At 40.9% G+C, this 18446-nt stretch overlaps 1 protein-coding gene across 4 annotated transcripts; it reads right to left on the reverse strand.

Moving 5' to 3' along the window:
* Positions 1–3000: 3000 nt before the first annotated feature.
* Positions 3001–6892, reverse strand: MRPS17 (mitochondrial ribosomal protein S17). Of its 4 annotated transcripts, none has more exons than XM_082671605.1 (3): positions 6828–6892; positions 5830–5969; positions 3001–3800 (listed from the first exon to the last, which is right to left on the reverse strand). In XM_082671605.1, exons 2-3 carry the CDS (start codon positions 5950–5952, stop codon positions 3531–3533), a joined length of 393 nt encoding a protein of 130 aa, XP_082527731.1. In that variant the 5' UTR covers positions 5953–5969; positions 6828–6892; the 3' UTR covers positions 3001–3530. The 4 variants fall into 4 exon arrangements, with proteins under 4 accessions (XP_082527731.1, XP_082527729.1, XP_082527730.1 ...); XM_082671603.1 differs by lacking the exon at positions 6828–6892 and adding an exon at positions 6533–6670; XM_082671604.1 differs by lacking the exon at positions 6828–6892 and adding an exon at positions 6342–6418.
* Positions 6893–18446: the final 11554 nt, after the last annotated feature.

Below are 18446 nucleotides of genomic sequence, written 5' to 3' on the forward strand. Positions count from 1 at the left end.
AGCTGCGAGCCGCGAGAAAGGGAACCCGGAGAAAAACCTATTTTGAGACTTTAAGCTCCAGCGAAAGGAGCTCGGTGCGTAACACAGGGTGCGCCAAAGGAACAAGGGCAAGGCTTGAACCCACGTGGAGAGATCCACAAGGGGAGAGTAACACGGTTCCTAGGGGAATCCAGGAGCTGGGGTGCGAAGCTGGGGGGGGGGCGGGCTTCTCCCCGAATACCCTTTTGGATTTTGCTCCGTGTAAATATATTGCCTATTACGCTGTAATAGAAGCATTCTGGATGGACGCACACTCAGGTTCTCTCGTGGTCTCCAGACTCCATTGTTCCCGTTGATTTCAGCACCGGTGGGCTGGGCCCCATCCTCGCCCTCGAGCCGTCCCAGTCTGGTGGGGCTGGATGTGAAATGACTGGAGTGTCAAGTGTTGAAATGGAGAGAAGGGAGGGAACACGGACGGGAGAGCATGTAACCGGTGGTGCCTGGGAAGTGGAGGATAGACCCTGGGGAGCTGGCACAATAGCGCAGTCCCAAGGGAAAGAGTTGACTCGTGGAAGGAGGGAGGACAACTCCGCCTGGCCAAGGAAACAGCCTAAAGAAGGGCGTGGGTCAGGATGGCACTGTTGGGGGGAAATGTATCCTGTGGCAAGATAAAAGAGCCACAAATGTTCTCATGAAACCGCAACCAAGACAAGGCCCGCAGAAAGTGAGCTGGACAGTTAGAAAAGGGAGAGAAACAGGGAGGAGCTCCCCAGCCACCAAAGGGAGCTTTTCAAGGCCAGTGCGAATCCTGTGTGGTGCTCCAAGGACAAAGGTGCTTCAAGGGCAAAGTACGACCCTGCCTGAAAAAGTGTCAGCGTTACACCCCTTAGCACCCCTTACCGGACTCTTACTCGCCCTCCCCACCATGTTGCGATGGTTACAGAATTCCTGAGCCCACCTGGGCGACGCCCGTCTGGGCAACAGGACCTGTCCCAAATAAGGAAAGGCATCTGGCCTGTCCCACTCCCACCCTAGAGAAGGAAGGTATATGTGCCCCGACCAATTGGTAAACGACATTTTCACCTCGGACCAGTCCTTTGTTTTTCTGCTATAAAAACTGATCAATAGCACATGTTCCTGCTCGGCTCTCCCATACTAGGAAGTCGGCCCGCTGTTCTGGCAGCAACCCTTCCCTCTAATAAATTGTCTTCTTTACATTCTGCCTCGTGTCTGGAAATTCTTTTCCAACCCGCGTTCAGACCACGACACTCTGGACTGGGGAGCTGGGAGGTCTCTGCTAGGAGGGCTGGGGGCAGGAACTGGGCTTGCGGACTGAGGGGTTCTCTGAAGCTGGTAATCTTTGGAGGCGAAGGAAGGGGGAGGGGGCTCCAGGGGTGCAGGAGTTTCTCTGACTGGGGCAATGTTTGAACATGTTAATATGGCAAGGAGCCACCAGGGAGAACAGAAGTGGATCCTGTGGATGGAGGAAGGGAAACAAGGATCTGCCCCAGACCAGGGAGAGGCATCTGGTGGAAAGGAGGCCAGGCACACAGGGACAGGAGGCCAGAGGCTGTTGATCAGGCCAGCTCCTGATCTCAACTGGCTTACGCTTCGTGAGGCCATAGAGGCTGCAGAGACGCAAAAGGGAGGCTGGAGTTCTCACCAGGGCGGAAAGGACATGTCTGCCATCCTGCACTGTGGGAGGCAGGGCCTCTTCAAGCCAGGGGTGTCGGTGTGACTTTCTTACATATTCCCCAATTTCTCAGCTCTATTTCAGGAGACAAATGCTTTCAAGTCTATTTTCCTGAAATGTTAACTTGGAAGGCATTTCTTTGCTGACCTGGCTTTTGTGTTTAGTATTAGGCCACTCATTCTGCACTTTTTTCTCCACTATCATTTTGCTCTGAAGTTCCATTAACCCAGTGCTTTTTACTGGGGGGAAGGAGATACTCTTATTTCACAGGTGTGTGGCTTAGGTTACAGTGTCATAGGATAAACATGGGGCATCTTCCTGGAGGATAATTTTTACACCAAGATTTTCAGGAAAAGTATCTATGTTAAGATAAAAATGATACATTAGAGTATAGGTAAGCCTTTAAAATATTTGAGCTTTTAGAGATAGCTTGGACAGGTGTCCTCTCCCCTCCAGGATAACCAGTACCGCATAGCCACCCCCTTGGCAGACAGTCTAAGATGCCTCCCTTCGGTTCATCCTCTCTGAGAGTTCTACTTCGGAACATCATCTATCTTCTTTTCATCTTCCCTGCCCAACTCAGTTTATGTCTTAGGACCAATCTTTGAACAGGTCACTGTCTCCCTACCTCCAATCCTTCCCATTCCAGTCTATTCCTGACACAGATGCTATTACTTTACAGAAATGTGAATCTAGTTATATCACTCTTTAAAACATTAAACAACCCACCACCACTTACAATTCCTGCCTATTGCTCTACTTGAGTTCCACGCTTGTTCAATGTCCCAGCAGTGCTCACCGCTTCCAAAACCCCTTGGTTACAGTCCTTTCTCTCATCCTTCGAGGACTTTACACCCCCTTCCTCTGCCTGGAATGCCCTTTCCAAATGCCTCATGCACTAACCTGGAGACTCTTCCTTTAAGATTCAGTTCTAGCATTCTCTAATTTTTTTCTGGAAAGTTACCCCAATTTCTCCCCCACCCATGTGTTTCTGTGTTTGTCATGAAGATACTTGTGCATACCTGCCCAGGAGATTATAAGCCCTGAGGAGGGGGCAGTGCCTGTGGTTATTACTCAACTACTGACATATTTGTTGAGGTTGAAATATACTCCAAGTCCCTTCTGGGAGCCAGAAAACTGAAATATATAGCTCAGTGTTTCATCAGGTCAAAACCTAAGTTATCACAGTTTATCAATGAACAGCAATAAAACTCTGAAACTCTCCAACTCAAATGCATGTGAGAAATTCTACAACTTCATCAATGTATCAGATTTTAAGAACTCATTCCTATTTAATCTAGCCTAGGATACAGGAGAAAAGTGACAGAATTTTAGTTTTATTTTCTGCGTGTCAACATGCTTATTAATACAGACTTTAATCTGATAAAATCTGACCCCAGCATGTTAATTGTTTCCATTTGGAATTGGCTAAATCAGAGAAAAACTTAGTTTCAAATATATAGTATCAAAAATAAATATACACTTAATGTGGTCTTATCTGTTTATGATACCAAAAGGTTTTCTTCTCCCAAAATAAAAGTTCTAAGATAAATTCCAGATTCCTTTGAATGAAAACAAAAACAAAAAAACACCTTCTAAAAGAGTGAGCTTACAAACAATATAGCGCACTGCTAGGCACACTTAGTGTAACAGGAAAGTATGTTCGCTGAGAAGGAAATTTGAAACATGACTGTAAAACTTTATGAAAAATTATAACAAGGCCTTTACTTCATTTACTTTTAGCTAGTTCATAAATACCAGAAGAGAAACTGGACGGTTTGTGAGGAAACTTATAAAAATTTTTCCATAAAGCAAACTTAGAAATCCTTCCCTTTTGGCTCCGTTTTCCAATCCTCCTTCACTGTGTTGAAGAGAGATCGAGTTTTTCCAGGTTTTTGCTTAGGTGGGTGGTTTCCAGACTGACTGGACTCTCCAGGTAGGTGGTTCCCGCACAGCGCTTTCCGGTCACTGGATCTATGACTTGTCCAACTTTGAAAATTATCTCAGCCAGTTCATGCTTCACGTGCTTTGTTTTCGGGACAGGTAGAGCTTTGAGAAGCACAATATCTCCAACGGTGCACTGCTGGAGAGCATCATGGGCAAAGTAGGTTTTTCGCTTATTAAAATACTGTTGAGAGAAGGAGGAAACAAATCAGTAGTTCCCATCCATGACCTGGCAATGCAGTACAAAATCTGAAAAAGGAATGCGCAGAAAACAAGCTGGAACTTGCGCGAAAAAACAGATAACATACTTATGGAGACTTCCAATACAAAAATTAGCTGCTTAATTTCTGGAAAACGGCAATGACTTTTCTAGAACTGATCTTGTCTGGAGCTCTCCTGCTTATTTCCTGCAGTACCCTTGCTCTATCAATTATCATCCTCTTCTACAATATTTAAACTCTTCCTTCCCAGTAGAGCCTTCTCTCCAGCCTAAAAACACACTATCTCACCACTAGCTGTGTGATTTGGGACAAGTCACTTAACTACTCCAAGCTCAGGTTTTTTTCCCCCACCATAAAATGAGGCTCCAATGCCTGCGCCTCTAAAGTTATCAAGAGAATGAAACATTATAATGTTCATAAAGCACTTAGCTTCATGCCTCACTCAAAGTATTACAAACAAGCCACAGATGAGAACTAGCATCACCTATTCCTCAAGACAACCCTGCCACAGCATGTAGTCCCATTTAACAGATGAGAAAAACAAGCTCAAGGAGGTGAAGTAATGTGCACGGCTAGTAACCAACAGCCAGTACTCAAACTAAGGCCCTCTGATTCTAAGGCCAATGATCATGCCATCACTCTTCAACTTGCTCCTGTGGTCTTGTTTTTGTTTTTGCTTTGGGATCAAGCCATTTCATTGAGAGGCTTTGAGGGAGAGTCGAAGGGCTAGGAGGACAATGAGATCCAACGTCCTTCTCCCGGCTGGGATCTCCCCAGCATCACAAGACCCTGAAAAGGCTCCTGTGTTTTTGATCCTAGATAACAAACAGCATTTGTGCCCACCAGTGTGCGCAACCTTGAATGCAGAAACAGCCTTGGCACTTCCCCCTCCCTCCCTTGCGCATCTACCAAATCAAGGATGCTGTCCCTTCTTTCCTGAAATCTTTTTCCACTCCATCCTCACTGCTCCCAGGACTGTTCAGTTCTTTACTATTTCCATCCTAGACATCTGCAATAACCTCCTTACCCATTTCCTTACCTCCACTCCTCATCACTATCTCTGTCTCCTCTGCTTATAGGATGAAATCCAAAACACAACATAAAAGACCCTTCATACTCCAGCTCCAATCCTTCTCACGTTCATTCAACAACAGCATCTACTTAATGCCAAGCTCTGGGCTCAACATTGCCGAACCACTTGCTGCTCCAGTTAGAATGTCATGCCCTTTCATGTGTAAGGAATTAATAAACAGAAACCTCAATTAAACAGAGTCAGGAGACCAGAAGGGGAAGCTCTCACACCCTGTGATGATAGCAGAGCTCAACAGGAAGAAAGACATGCTCTTCTTTCCCGGCAACAACTCAGCCAGTCAAGAGTCATGGACTCTTTGTTTACCATCCCCTCCCAACTTCCTTTCCCCTCTGTAAAAGCACTCTCCTCCCCGGTCACCGCACCACTTTTGTGGGAGACTCGCATGTGGCTCACCATGTTGCAGACCCTGAATTGCAATTCTCTGCTGATCCCGAATAAACCCATTTTTGCTGCCGAAATAACTAGCAGTCTATTTGTTTTAGGTAAATACATGGCTAAAAGAACTTCCACAAACTATTCATCATGGAATGACTCCCCCAACTCCTCCTGCCCCCCAACTGGTCCTCTGGATAAAATCCTTTTGAAGCTTCAGCTCATATGTCTTATATAATCAAGAATGCTCTCCTCAGCAACCTGGGAAGGAAGAATGAGGAGTCTTCTGCTCCCACAGTACGTTGCACATAGAATGACTACAGCAGTTAACAGACTGAATTGAAATCAACTCTATGTGTCTCTAAAGTGTGAGTGTGAACCATTTGTTACACCCACAGACCAGCACAATGTCTGGTGTGCAGCAGATGCTCAATGCACCTTTACTGACAGAGGAGTGTTTTTCTGCTCAGAACCCAGAACATGTTGGTGATTTATCAATGCCACCTGAAAATAGAGATGTTCCTTACCTTTAATAAATAGGGATCCAGAACAAGTCTGGTCACTCTCACTTTAGCAGTTTTTTGCATTGCTGTCCCAATCACCTTCCCCACGACCCATTTGGCATGGACAGATGAACGAGCTATTGACATTGTGTGGCTTTGGTCACCTGTAAACAAATTCCAAAGTTAAATATTCTGATGGTTGTGACTCACCAAATGAATTTTGTCACTAGAACTGCCCCAGTTCAGAAACAGCTTTTGTTGTCCCTCTGGAATCACCGCTTTAGAGTTGCTTAAACATTTCATTATTTCCTTAACTACTCAACTTCCCATCTTTATACTGTTTACAAAGCTGTAATTTTAACCTCTCTAAGCCTCAGTTTCCCCCTCTGCAAAATGGGAATAACAACAGGGCTTACTCACAGGAGTGGTTTGAAGATTTAACCTGTAAGGTGCCCGACAGCGCTAATAAACACTGGCCTTTACTGGCGTCCCTACTGCTTTCCATCCCGCTGGGCTGCCTCTCCCCAGACGCTCACAGCCTGGCTACTTGGGGCACGAAAGGCCGACGCGGCGAGGCCGTGGTGTCCTCTCCACCGGAGACCTTGACTTGGCATTGCTTTCGAGATCAATTAATAGTGAGTCCATGCCGCCCAGCCTGAGGAAGGTTGGGGATGATTGATCCCTTCGCCCCTAAAACCCCGAGGTCGGGTGACTCGACTCGACTCGCCTGGAGGGCTCCCACGACGCGGTGCTTCGGTCTCCAAAATCCACCCCACTTCTACTGCGAAGCGCGGCGTCGGTCACCTACAGAGTCCACTGTTCCGGCGCACGCCCTGCGGAGCGCCGACCGGAGCGTGATGGCGTCACGTCGCTCGCAGGTCGCTCCACCCCGGACCGCCCTCTCATTGGCCGCGAGTCCCCTCAGTCCTGGGCGGGGTTAACGTCAGGGCTCCGCCCACTCCCCCTTAAAAGGAGCCGCGGGCTGCGGCTTAACTAGAGACCTTGACCTCTGCTTTCCATACCTGCACGGCGGCTGGAGCGCTGGGATTCGGCCTTTCCTTTATCCGTTCCACTTAGTTTCCCTCTTTTTCTGTTGAGCTCCCAGGCATTGGACAAGGCCTTCCAAATCAAAGGAACTTAATTCATTCATCAAACGTTGAAACATTGGACGCTGCCAAATGGTGAGACTGAAATGTTTAAGCGTTTCCACCCCCAGCAGTTGTATTTAAGATAAAGTTCGGGAGATTTTTATGTCTAGTATGACTTTAGGTGTTAATTTTCAATATCTGTGAGATGGAGAGAAGTCTGGTGTGGGTACATATACATGTGGGCTGCTGCTGACGCCTTCTCAGTTAGAAGGAAGGCTGGGAACGTATTAGGCTCTTGTTAGGGAATTGCTAGACTAGGAGGGAGCTAATGGAGGGTTAAAAAAAAAAGTGGTGTCATTAGATTGAAGTGTGCATTCAGATAAAGAATTAAGGCCAAGGGCACGCTTAGTAAGTGAATTTAAAAGGAGAGATGGTGGTGGGGAGAGTGTGAGATGTTTGAAATTTCAGAAATGGGAGCTAATTTTCAATGAAAGTGGTAATAACTTTATATGCATTATTTCATATGAACAAAAACTTTTCTGGGATATCATATTTCCCTCTAGCTATGAACTTAAATTCCTTTCTTTTACAAGCAAACTTACAACTTCTCTTGTTAATAAAACCAATGACATACCCAGAGTGATTTTTTTTTAAGATTTTTTATTTATTTATTTATTTTTGGCTGTGTCGGGGCTTAGTTGCGGCACGCTGGATCTTCACTGAGGCATGCGGGATCTTCCATTGCAGCGCGGGCATCTCTCTAGTTGTGGTGTGTGGGTTTTCTCCTCTCTAGTTGTGGCACGCAGGCTCCAGTGCACACAGGCTCTGTAGTTTCAGGTATGTGGGCTGTAGTTGAGGTGCGCGAGCTCAGTAGTTGTGGTGTGTGGGCTTAGTTGCCCCATGGCATGTGGGATCTTAATTCCCTGACCAGGTATTGAACTTGTGTCCCCTGCATTGTAAGGTGGACTCTTTACCACTGGACCACAAGGGAAGTCCCCCCAGAATGATTTTTTAAAATGCAAATCAAATCATTTCACACCATCGAAGGTAGAAAAAACATCTGCTGATTTTTTCCAACCCTCACTGGGAGGAAAACTTCCCCTCTACTAACAGGTTTGAGTGTCGATGGTGGGGCTGTGAATGAAGTGATAATAGATTACCAGGGGAAAAGACAAGGTTTATTTACACATGCATGCAGGAGCAGATGAAGAGACTCCTGGACAACTAGAAATAGGAGATTATATACCAACTTAATAGGGGGAAGGAAGGAGGGAGAAAGGGCCTCTGGGAAAACAAGTGGACTTTTAGGAAAGGCAAATGGGCTTTTATGAGAACAATGGAAAGTATAACAGTTTGTGATAATGTTTGTTTGTACAATTTCTCATCCTGGTGCCAGTGGTTTGTTGGTCTCCTTCCTAGCTGGAATCTCCCCTGAGAGGGGATTTACGGCAGCTTCACTCTTAGAAAGCTCTGCCTTTAGGGACTTCCCTGGTGGTCCGGTGGGTAAGACTCCTTGCTCCCAGTGCAGAGGGCCCGGGTTTGATCCCTGGTCAGGGAACTAGATCCCACTTTCTTCAACTAAGGAGTCCACATGCCTCAACTAAGACCCGGCCCAGCCAAAATAAATAAATATTAAAAAAATATATATTAAAAGAATAGCTATTGTCTTAAAAAAAAAGAAAGCTCTGCCTTTAGTCAGGTAAGGGACACTCTGAAAAGGCTTTTTTTCTGCATCTGCTGTATCTTCAATGTCCTCAGTTTAAGGGAATCTTTATACCATTTTGGGGGATCCGATTGAGTCCTATCACCCCTTAGTGTCCTGTCTGCTGTGGTAAAAACACCTTGATTTGCCTTTGTGAATTCCTGTGTCTGTAGCTTCAATGGGTCTGCCAATCAAGGTCCTCCATCTTTGTTTAGCACGAGGCCCAAGCTGAACCAATCAAATTACCTTCCAGGAATATGAATCTTGAGTGCTCTGATCGGAAGATGGGAGGTGACTGGAGCTACTGCATCCTGGAGCTACTGCATCCTGAGGGAGGTGTCCTGAAGAGACTATACAACCAGAGTCAATGTCGGCTGCTTGCACCCACAAAAATTTAACCTATAAAGAAGTCGGCACTTAGAAAATGGAAAACAACATGCAATCATCCATGGTGTAAGACATGAATCAGATGCTTTTGGAAAGGAGTAAAACATCCCCACATTTGATAAGCTTCTTGGTCAGCCATCCAGTCCCCTAACCCATAACCCATATACACATTATTCATTCTCATATTCAATCTCCCTCTCTCTCTCCCTCCACCCCCTGCCCCCCAACCCATCCTTCTCATCCATTTCTCCTCACGGTCACTGCTATGGTATGAATGTTTGTGTCCTTCCAAAATTCTTATCTTGAATCCTAACCTCCACTGTGAAGGTATTAGGAGATGGGGCTTTGAGGAAGTGATTAGGCTTTGCCCTCATTAATGGGATTCAATCTCTTTTACAAAAGGACTCCAAGAAAACTCCCTTGCTCCCTTCCACCATGTGAGGCCACAGCAAAAAGGCACTGTCTATGAACTAGGAAGTGGGCCCTTACTAAACACAGATGTTTTGGCACCTTGATCTTGGATTTCCCAGCCTCCGGAACTGTAAGCAATTAATTTCTGTTTTTATAAGTCACACAGTCTATGGTATTTTGTATATACATATATAGAGATGGCATTTTGTATTTATATAATATATACACATATATATAATGTAAAAATATATATAGTATTTTGTGTATATATATATATATATATATATATATATATATATACACATATGACATTTCCTTATTCATTCATCAGACACTACTAAGGTTATTTCCATATCTTGGCTTTTGTGAATAATGCTACAATAAACATAGGAATGCAGATATCTTTAGTATATCCTTTTATACCCAATTTGTTGATTTTTTTTTAAAATCATGACAGGATTGTCAAATGTTTTTTTCTGCATCCATTGAGAGGATCATATGATTTTTATCTTTCATTCTATTAATGTGGTATATAACATTGATTGATTTGTGTATGTTGAGCCATTCTTGCATCCCAGGGATAAATTTCACTTGATCATGTTTTTTGATCCTTTTAATGTGTTGTCGAATTTTTTAAATTGAAGTATAGTTGATTTACAATGTCTGTTAGTTTCTGGTGTACAGCAACGTGATTCAGATTCTTTTTCACATTCTTTTAAATTATAGGTTATTACAAGATATTGAGTAGAGTTCCCTGTGCTATACAGTAGGTCCTTGTTGATTACCTATTTTATATATACTAGTGTGTATATGTTAATCCCAAAGTGCTAATTTATCCCTCCTCTCCCTCTTTCCCCTTTAGCAACTGTAGGTTTGTTTTCTATGTCTGTGAGTCTGTTTCTGTTTTGTAAATAAGTTCATTTGTATCATTTTTTTAGGTTCCACATATAAGTGATATCATATGGCATTTGTCTTTCTCTGTCTAACTTACTTCACTTAGTATGTTAATCTCTGGGTCCATCCATGTTGCTGCAATGGCAATATTTCATTCTTTTTATGGCTGAGTAGTATTCTATTGTGTGTGTATATATATATATATATATATATATATATATATATATATATATATCACATCTTCTTTACCCATTCATCTGTCCATGGACACTTGCCTTTTCATTTTGCTGATGGTTTCCTATGCTGTGCAAAAGCTTTTAAGTTTGATTCTGTCCCATAGTTTATTTTTGCTTTCATTTCGCTTACCTGAAGAGACAGATCCATAAAAATATCTCTAAGACCTATGTCAAAGAGTGTTCTGCCTATATTTCCTTCTAGGTGTTTTATGGTTTCAGGTCTTACATTTAGGTCTTTAATAATTTCCAGTTTATTTGTTTTCATGGTGTGAGAAAATGATCTACTTTTATTCTTTTATATGTGGCTGTCCAGTTTTCCCAGCACCACTTCTTGAATAAACCATCTTTTCTCCATTGTATATTCTTGCCACATTTGTCATAGATTAATTGACCATAACCGTGTGGGTTTATTTCTGGGCTCTCTATTCTGTTCAATTTGTCAGTATGTCTGTTTATGTGCCAGGACCATACTGTTTCATACTGTAGCTTTGTAGCCTAGAGTCAGAGAGACTGATATCTCTGGGTTTGTTCTTTTTTCTCAAGATTGCTTTGGCTATTCAGGGTCTTTTGGGTTCCCTACAAATTTTAGAATTATTTGTTGTAGTTCTGTGAAAAATGTCATGGGTATTTTGACAAGAATTGCATTAAATCTGTAGATTGCTTTGGGTAGTATGGACATTTTATTTATTTATTTATTAACATCTTTATTGGAGTATAATTGCTTTACAATGGTGTACTAGTTTCTGCTTTATAACAAAGTGAATCAGCTATACATATACATATATCCCCATATCTCTTCCCTCTTGCGACTCCCTCCCACCCACCCTCCCTATCCCACCCCTCTAGGTGGACACAAAGCACTGAGCCGATCTCCCTGTGCTATGTGGCTGCTTCCCACTAGCTATCTATTTTACATTTGGTAGTGTATATATGTACATGCCACTCTCTCACTTTCTCCCAGCTTACCCTTCCCCCTCCCGGTGTCCTCAAGTCCATAATCTAGTAGGTCTGCATCTTTATTCCTGTCCTGCCCCTAGGTTCTTCATGATTTTTTTTTTTTTTTAGATTCCATATATATGTGTTAGCATACAGTATCTGTTTTTCTCTTTCTGACTTACTTCACTCTGTATGACTCTAGGTCCATCCACCTCACTACAAATAACTCAATTTTGTTTCTTTTTATGGCTAATATTCCATTGTATATATGTGCCACATCTTCTTTATCCATTCATCTGTCAATGGACACTTAGGTTGCTTCCATGTCCTGGCTATTGTAAATAGAGCTGCAATGAACATTGTGGTACATATGGTTTTCTCAGGGTATATGCCCAGTAGTGGGATTGCTGGGTCGTATGGTAGTTCTATTTTTAGTTTTTTAAGGAACCTCCATACTGTTCTCCATAGTAGCTGTATCAATTTACATTCCCACTAACAGTGCAAGAGAGTTCCCTTTTCTCCACACCCTCTCCAGCATTTATTGTTTGTAGATTTTTTGATGATGGCCATTCTGACTGGTGTGAGATGATATCTCATTGTAGTTTTGATTTACATTTCTCTAATGATTAATGATGTTGAGCATTCTTTCATGTGTTTGTTGGCAATCTGTATATCTTCTTTGGAGAAATGTCTGTTTCTGCCCATTTCTGGATTGGTTGTGTTTTTGATATTGAGCTGCATGAGCTGCTTGCATATGTTGGAGATTAATCCTTTGTCAGTTACTTCATTTGCAAATATTTTCTCCCATTCTGAGGGTTGTCTTTTCGTCTTATGGTTTCCTTTGCTGTGCAAAAGCTTTTAAGTTTCATTAGGTCCCATTTGTTTATTTTTGTTTTTATTTCCATTTCTCTAGGAGGTGGGTCAAAAAGGATCTTGCTGTGATTTACGTCAAAGAGTGTTCTGCCTATGTTTTCCTCTAAGAGTTTGATTGTGTTTGGCCTTACATTTAGGTCTTTAATCCATTTTGAGTATATTTTTGTGTATGGTGTTAGGGAGTCTGCTAATTTCATTCTTTTACATGTAGCTGTCCAGTTTCCCAGCACCACTTATTGAAGAGGCTGTCTTTTCTCCACTGTATATTCTTTCCTCCTTTATCAAAAATAAGGTAACCATATGTGCATGGGTTTATCTCTGGGCTTTCTATCCTCTTCCATTGATCTATATTTCTGTTTTTGTTTCTGCCAGTACCATACTGTCTTGATTACTGTAGCTTTGTAGCATTGTCTGAAGTCAGGGAGCCTGATTACTCCAGCTCCGTTTTTCTTTGTCAAGATTGCTTTGGCTATTCAGGGTCTTTTGTGTTTCCATACAAATTGTGAAATTTTTTGTTCTAGTTCTGTGAAAAATGCCAGTGGTAGTTTGACAGGAATTGCACTGAATCTGTAGATTGCTTTTGGTAGTATAGTCATTTTCACAATGTTGGTTCTTCCAATCCAAGAACATGGTATATCTCTCCATCTATTTGTATCAACTTTAATTTCTTTCATCAGTGTCTTCTTATAGTTTTCTGCAGGTAGTATGGACGTTTTAACAATATGAATTCTTCCAATTCATGAACACGGGGCGTCTTTCCATTTATCTGTAACATCTTCACTTTCCTTCATGAGTATCTTATAGTTTTCAGAGTATAGGTATTTAACATCCTTGGTTAAATTTATTCTCTATGTATTTTATTCTTTTTGATGTGATTGTAAGTGGGATTCTTTTCTTGATTTCTCTTTCTGATAGATCATTAGTGTATAGAAATGCAATGATTTCTGTATATTAATCTTGTATCCTGCAACTTTACTGAATTCATTTATTAGTTCTAATAGCTTTTGGTGGAGTTTTGAAGGTTTTCTATAAAGTCTAAAAAGTGTCCTGATAGCAGTGGCTGTAGTAGCAGCAGGACTTTTGCTCACTCTCAATGGTCACGGACATCCCTAGTGCCCAGATTTTGGTCTTTTCTACTACTCTGTACTAAAAGAATCTAAAACTCTTTGGGCAGGAGGTGGAGGAGGAATCTATTCTCACATCTTGGGAGTTGCCCAGCAGTCTAGTGGTTAAGAGTCCACACTTCCACTGCATGGGGTGCAGGTTCGATCCTTGATTGGGGAACTGTTATCCCACATGCTGAGTGCGGCCAAAAAAAAAGACAGTATACTCACATCTTGGAGCAGTGAAAATTTTGGAATGGGTTTGGACCACCTTACCTCCAAAAATGAGAACGTGTTTACAGATAACAGATAAAGTGCTAAGAGTTAAAAGAAGCTAGCTTAATGCAGCTTCCACTGGCCAAGTTCTCACAATTTGAGCATTTAAAAAAATGGTTAATTGGAATTGCTTGTTATGTAAGAGGCCAAGTGTTCATAATGATGCTCAAGTCAAGTGTGTTATAACAGTCATAAAAGGATGATTGTAAATGGTATGTATAATTCAATACTGATCTTAAAAAGTAATATATATATTTCTTGCTAAGTATGTGCATATGTACATATATACGTATATATACATGCATGTATGTGTATATATGTATTTGTTCCTGTTTAATCAGTTAAGAAGAAACAAAGGGGTGTTGGGCAAGCCAGATAATCCTGGAAAATGTTGAACCATATCAAGAAATAGGAAGAACCAGACAGTCACTCAGACCAAGTAGAAAGATGGTTCAACAGTTAATCACCTCTAACAGTTACATACAGTAAACAAGCAGAAAGTTGGTTGCAGTATGTTGCAAAATGATGAAGTAGCCAAATGTTCTATAGAGGAAAACTGACAACAAAACTTGCATTCTTCCGGAAGGAGCTGGATAGCCTCATTAATTATCCTAATGATGCACATAAAAGCTTTAAATAATGCTAGCCAGCGAGATCACCATACCATAATGACAGGCCAATGGGCCAGATGGTTATGGGAAAGTTCAAGTGTCAAAAATTTACAATCTATATAAAAGTAGGGTCTTAAAATGTCCCATGACATAACAAGTGATATTTTGTTATAAAACGAGACCAAAGAATATTTGGTCTGTGCAACTAGGTTTTATGGATGACCTAACTAAAGATCAGACAGTTGCTAACCCATAAATTTCAACTTAATTTGTCTGTTACAGTATTATTCTTATTTTGGGTTGAATAAGATTACTAAAATCTGAGGAAGGTAGACAAATAATACCTGGTAGAAAAACGTAAACCTAGGAACATATGAAAATTGGAACCCTGGGAAAATATTCAAATAAGGATAAAAACATCAAGTCCATGGATTTAACTTTATTTTTTTATAAATTTATTTATCTTATTTATTATTTTTGGCTGTGTTGGGTCTTCACTGCTGCACGCGGGCTTTCTCTAGTTGTGGCGAGTGGGGGCTACTCTTTGTTGCGGTGCGTGGTCTTCTCATTGTGGTGGCAGCTCTTGTTGCGGAGCATGGGCTCTAGGCACGTGGGCTTCAGTAGTTGTGGCACGCGGGCTTCAGTAGTTGTGGCATGCGGGCTTCAGTAGTTGTGGCTCATGGGCTCTAGAGTGCAGGCTCAGTAGTTGTGGAGCACAGGCTTAGTTGCTCTGCGGCATGTGGGATCTTCCTGGACCAGGGCTCGAACCTGTGTCCCTTGCACTGGCAGGCGGATTCTTAACCACTGCACCACCAGGGAAGCCCAGAGTTAACATTTTTATAACTAGTTTCAGTATAATTATTTTTATAATCTGGGTACCTCTTACCTGTTTCTTAATGTGTTTAAGGCACTTAATAAAATTTGAAATTAAAAAAAAATTTTATTTATTTTATTTATTTATTTTTGGCTATGTTGGGTCTTCATTGCTGCGCGTGGGCTTTCTCTAGTTGTGGCGAGCAGGGGCTACTCTTCGTTGCGGTGCACAGGCTTCTCATTGCAGTGGCTTCTCTTGTCATGGAGCACAGGCTCTAGGCACGTGGGCCTCAGTAGTTGTGGCACGCAGGTTCAGTAGTTGTGGCTCACGGGCTCTAGAGTGCATGCTCAGTAGTTGTGGTGCACAGGCTTAGTTGCTCTGCAGCATGTGGGATCTTCCCGGACCAGGGCTCGAACCCGTGTCCCCTGCATTGGCAGGCAGATTCTTAACCACTGTGTCACCAGGGAAGCCTTAGGTTTGTGATTTTAATGAAATGTTTACATGTGTTTAAATCTGATCAGTGTTTAAAAGAGTAGGGATATCTAATTTTAGAAATTCTTAAGTTTTTATTATTTGCACATCTATGAATAATTAGAGGAATGTTGGCTGCTTAAAGAATGTCAGTTGTTTCCTTAAATTAATAAATTGAACATTAATCAAAATCCAGATGAGTATTTTTCTCCAACCCATAAGCCCTTTGGACATAAGAGAATCTATCAACATGGTAATCCTTTTATACTCTGAGGTTCAGAGAAAGAGTCATATGAATTTTTGTGTTGAGCAGCAATCTCTCATTTTATTAATTTTAATATAGTTATCAAATGTTTTCAGAGTGCTATAAAACACTGTTCCAGGCACTGTTTGTATCCACTGGATTAGAGTAACATGATCCATGTTCTAGTGACATTTCAGTCCAAGAAACCCTGAATAATAAATCACTTATTATTATGTCTAAGCTGAAGTATCTCTTTTCATAAAAAAAAAGGCAACAACACCTGGTTGGATGGACCAAATGAATTAATATATGTAAAAGGGTAATATCTTGCCCTCCTAGACAGAAATAAATCATACCAACAGGTTTCTGAATGAGTACTACTCCTATGGCTTCCTTGAATTTTGATGTAATAAATATACTTAGGATTCACGTAACTTGGAACATGTTGAAGACAACAAAGGACATGAGAACGAATTCGCACCAGAATGACACAGTTTACTGTACAGTTAACATAAGCATAATCATTTATGACCCTAAGGATATATAATAGGCTTCTAATTTTATAATTCCTATTTATGAAGAATTGCTGAAAATCCATGGCCAACTGGTCTTCTTCAGTCCCGACTCCTCTTTTCTGAAATTGTCCAAATTCTGCTGATCCTCTCCTGAAAAATCCCACACTGCTCTCCTTCTTCCCCTGTGCTGAGATACACTGCCTTGTATTGAAGCCCTTAGCACTCTTTGTGGATTATTCAGCTTTTTTCCCCCCTCTGGTTGCAAAATTAAACTTTGATCAAAGGCTTCACCAATTGTAATTAACCATTAATTCTTTTCATACATACCTCTGCTATCTGAGACTTTGCCTTGGCTCACTCTCTCTTCCTGAAACCTGAGTGCTTTATACTCTGCCTCCTTAGGGTAAATAAATGTTCAATGTAGATTCTTTTGGTGAAAAGACACTTCCAGAACTTATCTGTCTTGACAATGGATCTCCATTTCACAGATATTTGAACACAAAATATTATTAGAAATCCTCCATGACTACAGTAACTTGGGGTTTTATTAACTATTTCATCCACTGATGCATGGGACATAAATGTACTTTGAAAAGTTTAACTTCCATGGTGAAATGAATTCATTTCATTACTTTCTTGGTTTTTAGTGTTTTAAGTTTAAAAAAAATTTAAATCATTCCAGCTTTCACTTAAGGCCTATGATATCTAGTCCTTCACAGGGAAAAAAAAAATGGCAAGTCTTGAGCTGGGAGATATGTTAGAAGGAAGGTGAGAAAGCAAGGGGACTGCATTCTTACTTAGCCTCATGGCTTCTTCAGCCGTGCCTGAGAAGACCAAGAGAAAAACAGAAAGCCAAGAAACAGAAGCAGCCTCCTAGTTGCAGCTATTCATGGCTTGTGACAGTTTATATTTATGATGCTTTGTAATGTCAAAAAGTGATTTCTGTCAAACAAGGCAGTAATCATAAAAATCAAATTAAAACACCTTAAATTCTTTTTGGAAAAAGGTGGTACATAAATATATTTCAATAAATAAAATGAATTAATAAGCCAATTAGTAACACTTCCTTAGTTGTTTATATAAGCCAGTAAGGCTCTTCCCTGGTTCTTAGCCTCAGTGTGGCACCACCACTCATCCTCTTTTATGGTACCCTACTTCTGTCTTCCACAGTGGTGCAGGGAGGTGTAGGAATTCTTATAAAGCCCCTGTCATTATAAAATAAAACCTCCTCTCTATTCAAATCTGCAGTAATAACAGAAATGACAATTTTAGTTCAAAAATCTATGTTTGCTACAGGGAACTTTAAAACTAGAATAATAGGATAGAAAAGTAGACTTCTCTGAATCACTTTTCAAAGTTCATCAATATGACCCTCAGTCTCCTCCAAGACTCTTCTTAAAGATCCTAGGACCCGTTTGATGAAAATAATGCAAGGATTCCTAAAAAATAACATAATACTGCCATATCCTCTCACATGGCTTCTCAAAAAATGGTCAGAAGACTTAGGTGGTACACCAATGGATATTTTCAATTTCAAAGTTATATATTTATTTTGATGGAAATTAGAATATAATTAGCATACAGAACTCACAATTTCCATAAATAATATTTCCTAGGACAAGGCTAAAAATTCTGAGTCCCTTTAAAGGAAAATATTAAGTAAACACTGAATATGGTAAAATCTGTAAAGGATGCATACAAATGACTGAAGTTTAAGAAATATTGCTCTTTTCTATTGATTTCAAGTTTATGTGACTGGTTATACTATATCATTGCCTTGATTAATCAGTGTTTATATAATTTAAAAACTTTATGCTATAAAAATCAGAGGGGAATAATCATAGGTTATTGCCTACAGGATTTCTGGTCATTAAGAAAAGTTTTAAAACATGACTCCTCATATAATCTTGTTTATAAAATAAATTACTTTCACTACTTATAACCTGTCCTGGGAATATAATATGCTACTAGTTTAAGGTCTAAATTTATTTGGCTTCTACACATTAAAAGTTTATCTATAACCTTTCTCCCCACTATGAATAATATGATATTGCATGGGATGAAAAGGTCTGACCAAAAT

Source organism: Grampus griseus (assembly GCF_964374135.1).
Source record: "Grampus griseus genome assembly, chromosome: 14".
Taxonomy (NCBI): Eukaryota; Metazoa; Chordata; class Mammalia; order Artiodactyla; family Delphinidae; genus Grampus; species Grampus griseus.

What these genes read in the sequence shown, in the direction of transcription:
- MRPS17 (XM_082671602.1), bottom strand. Translation starts at nt 6,310, where the DNA reads ATGGAAAGCAGTAGGGACGCCAGTAAAGGCCAGTGTTTATTAGCGCTG. An exon ending in TAAATCTTCAAACCACTCCT is followed by an intron (nt 5,970 to 6,225) that starts GTGAGTAAGCCC and finishes ATTTGTTTACAG; the next exon opens with GTGACCAAAGCCACACAATG. An exon ending in TGGATCCCTATTTATTAAAG is followed by an intron (nt 3,801 to 5,829) that starts GTAAGGAACATC and finishes TTCTCTCAACAG; the next exon opens with TATTTTAATAAGCGAAAAAC.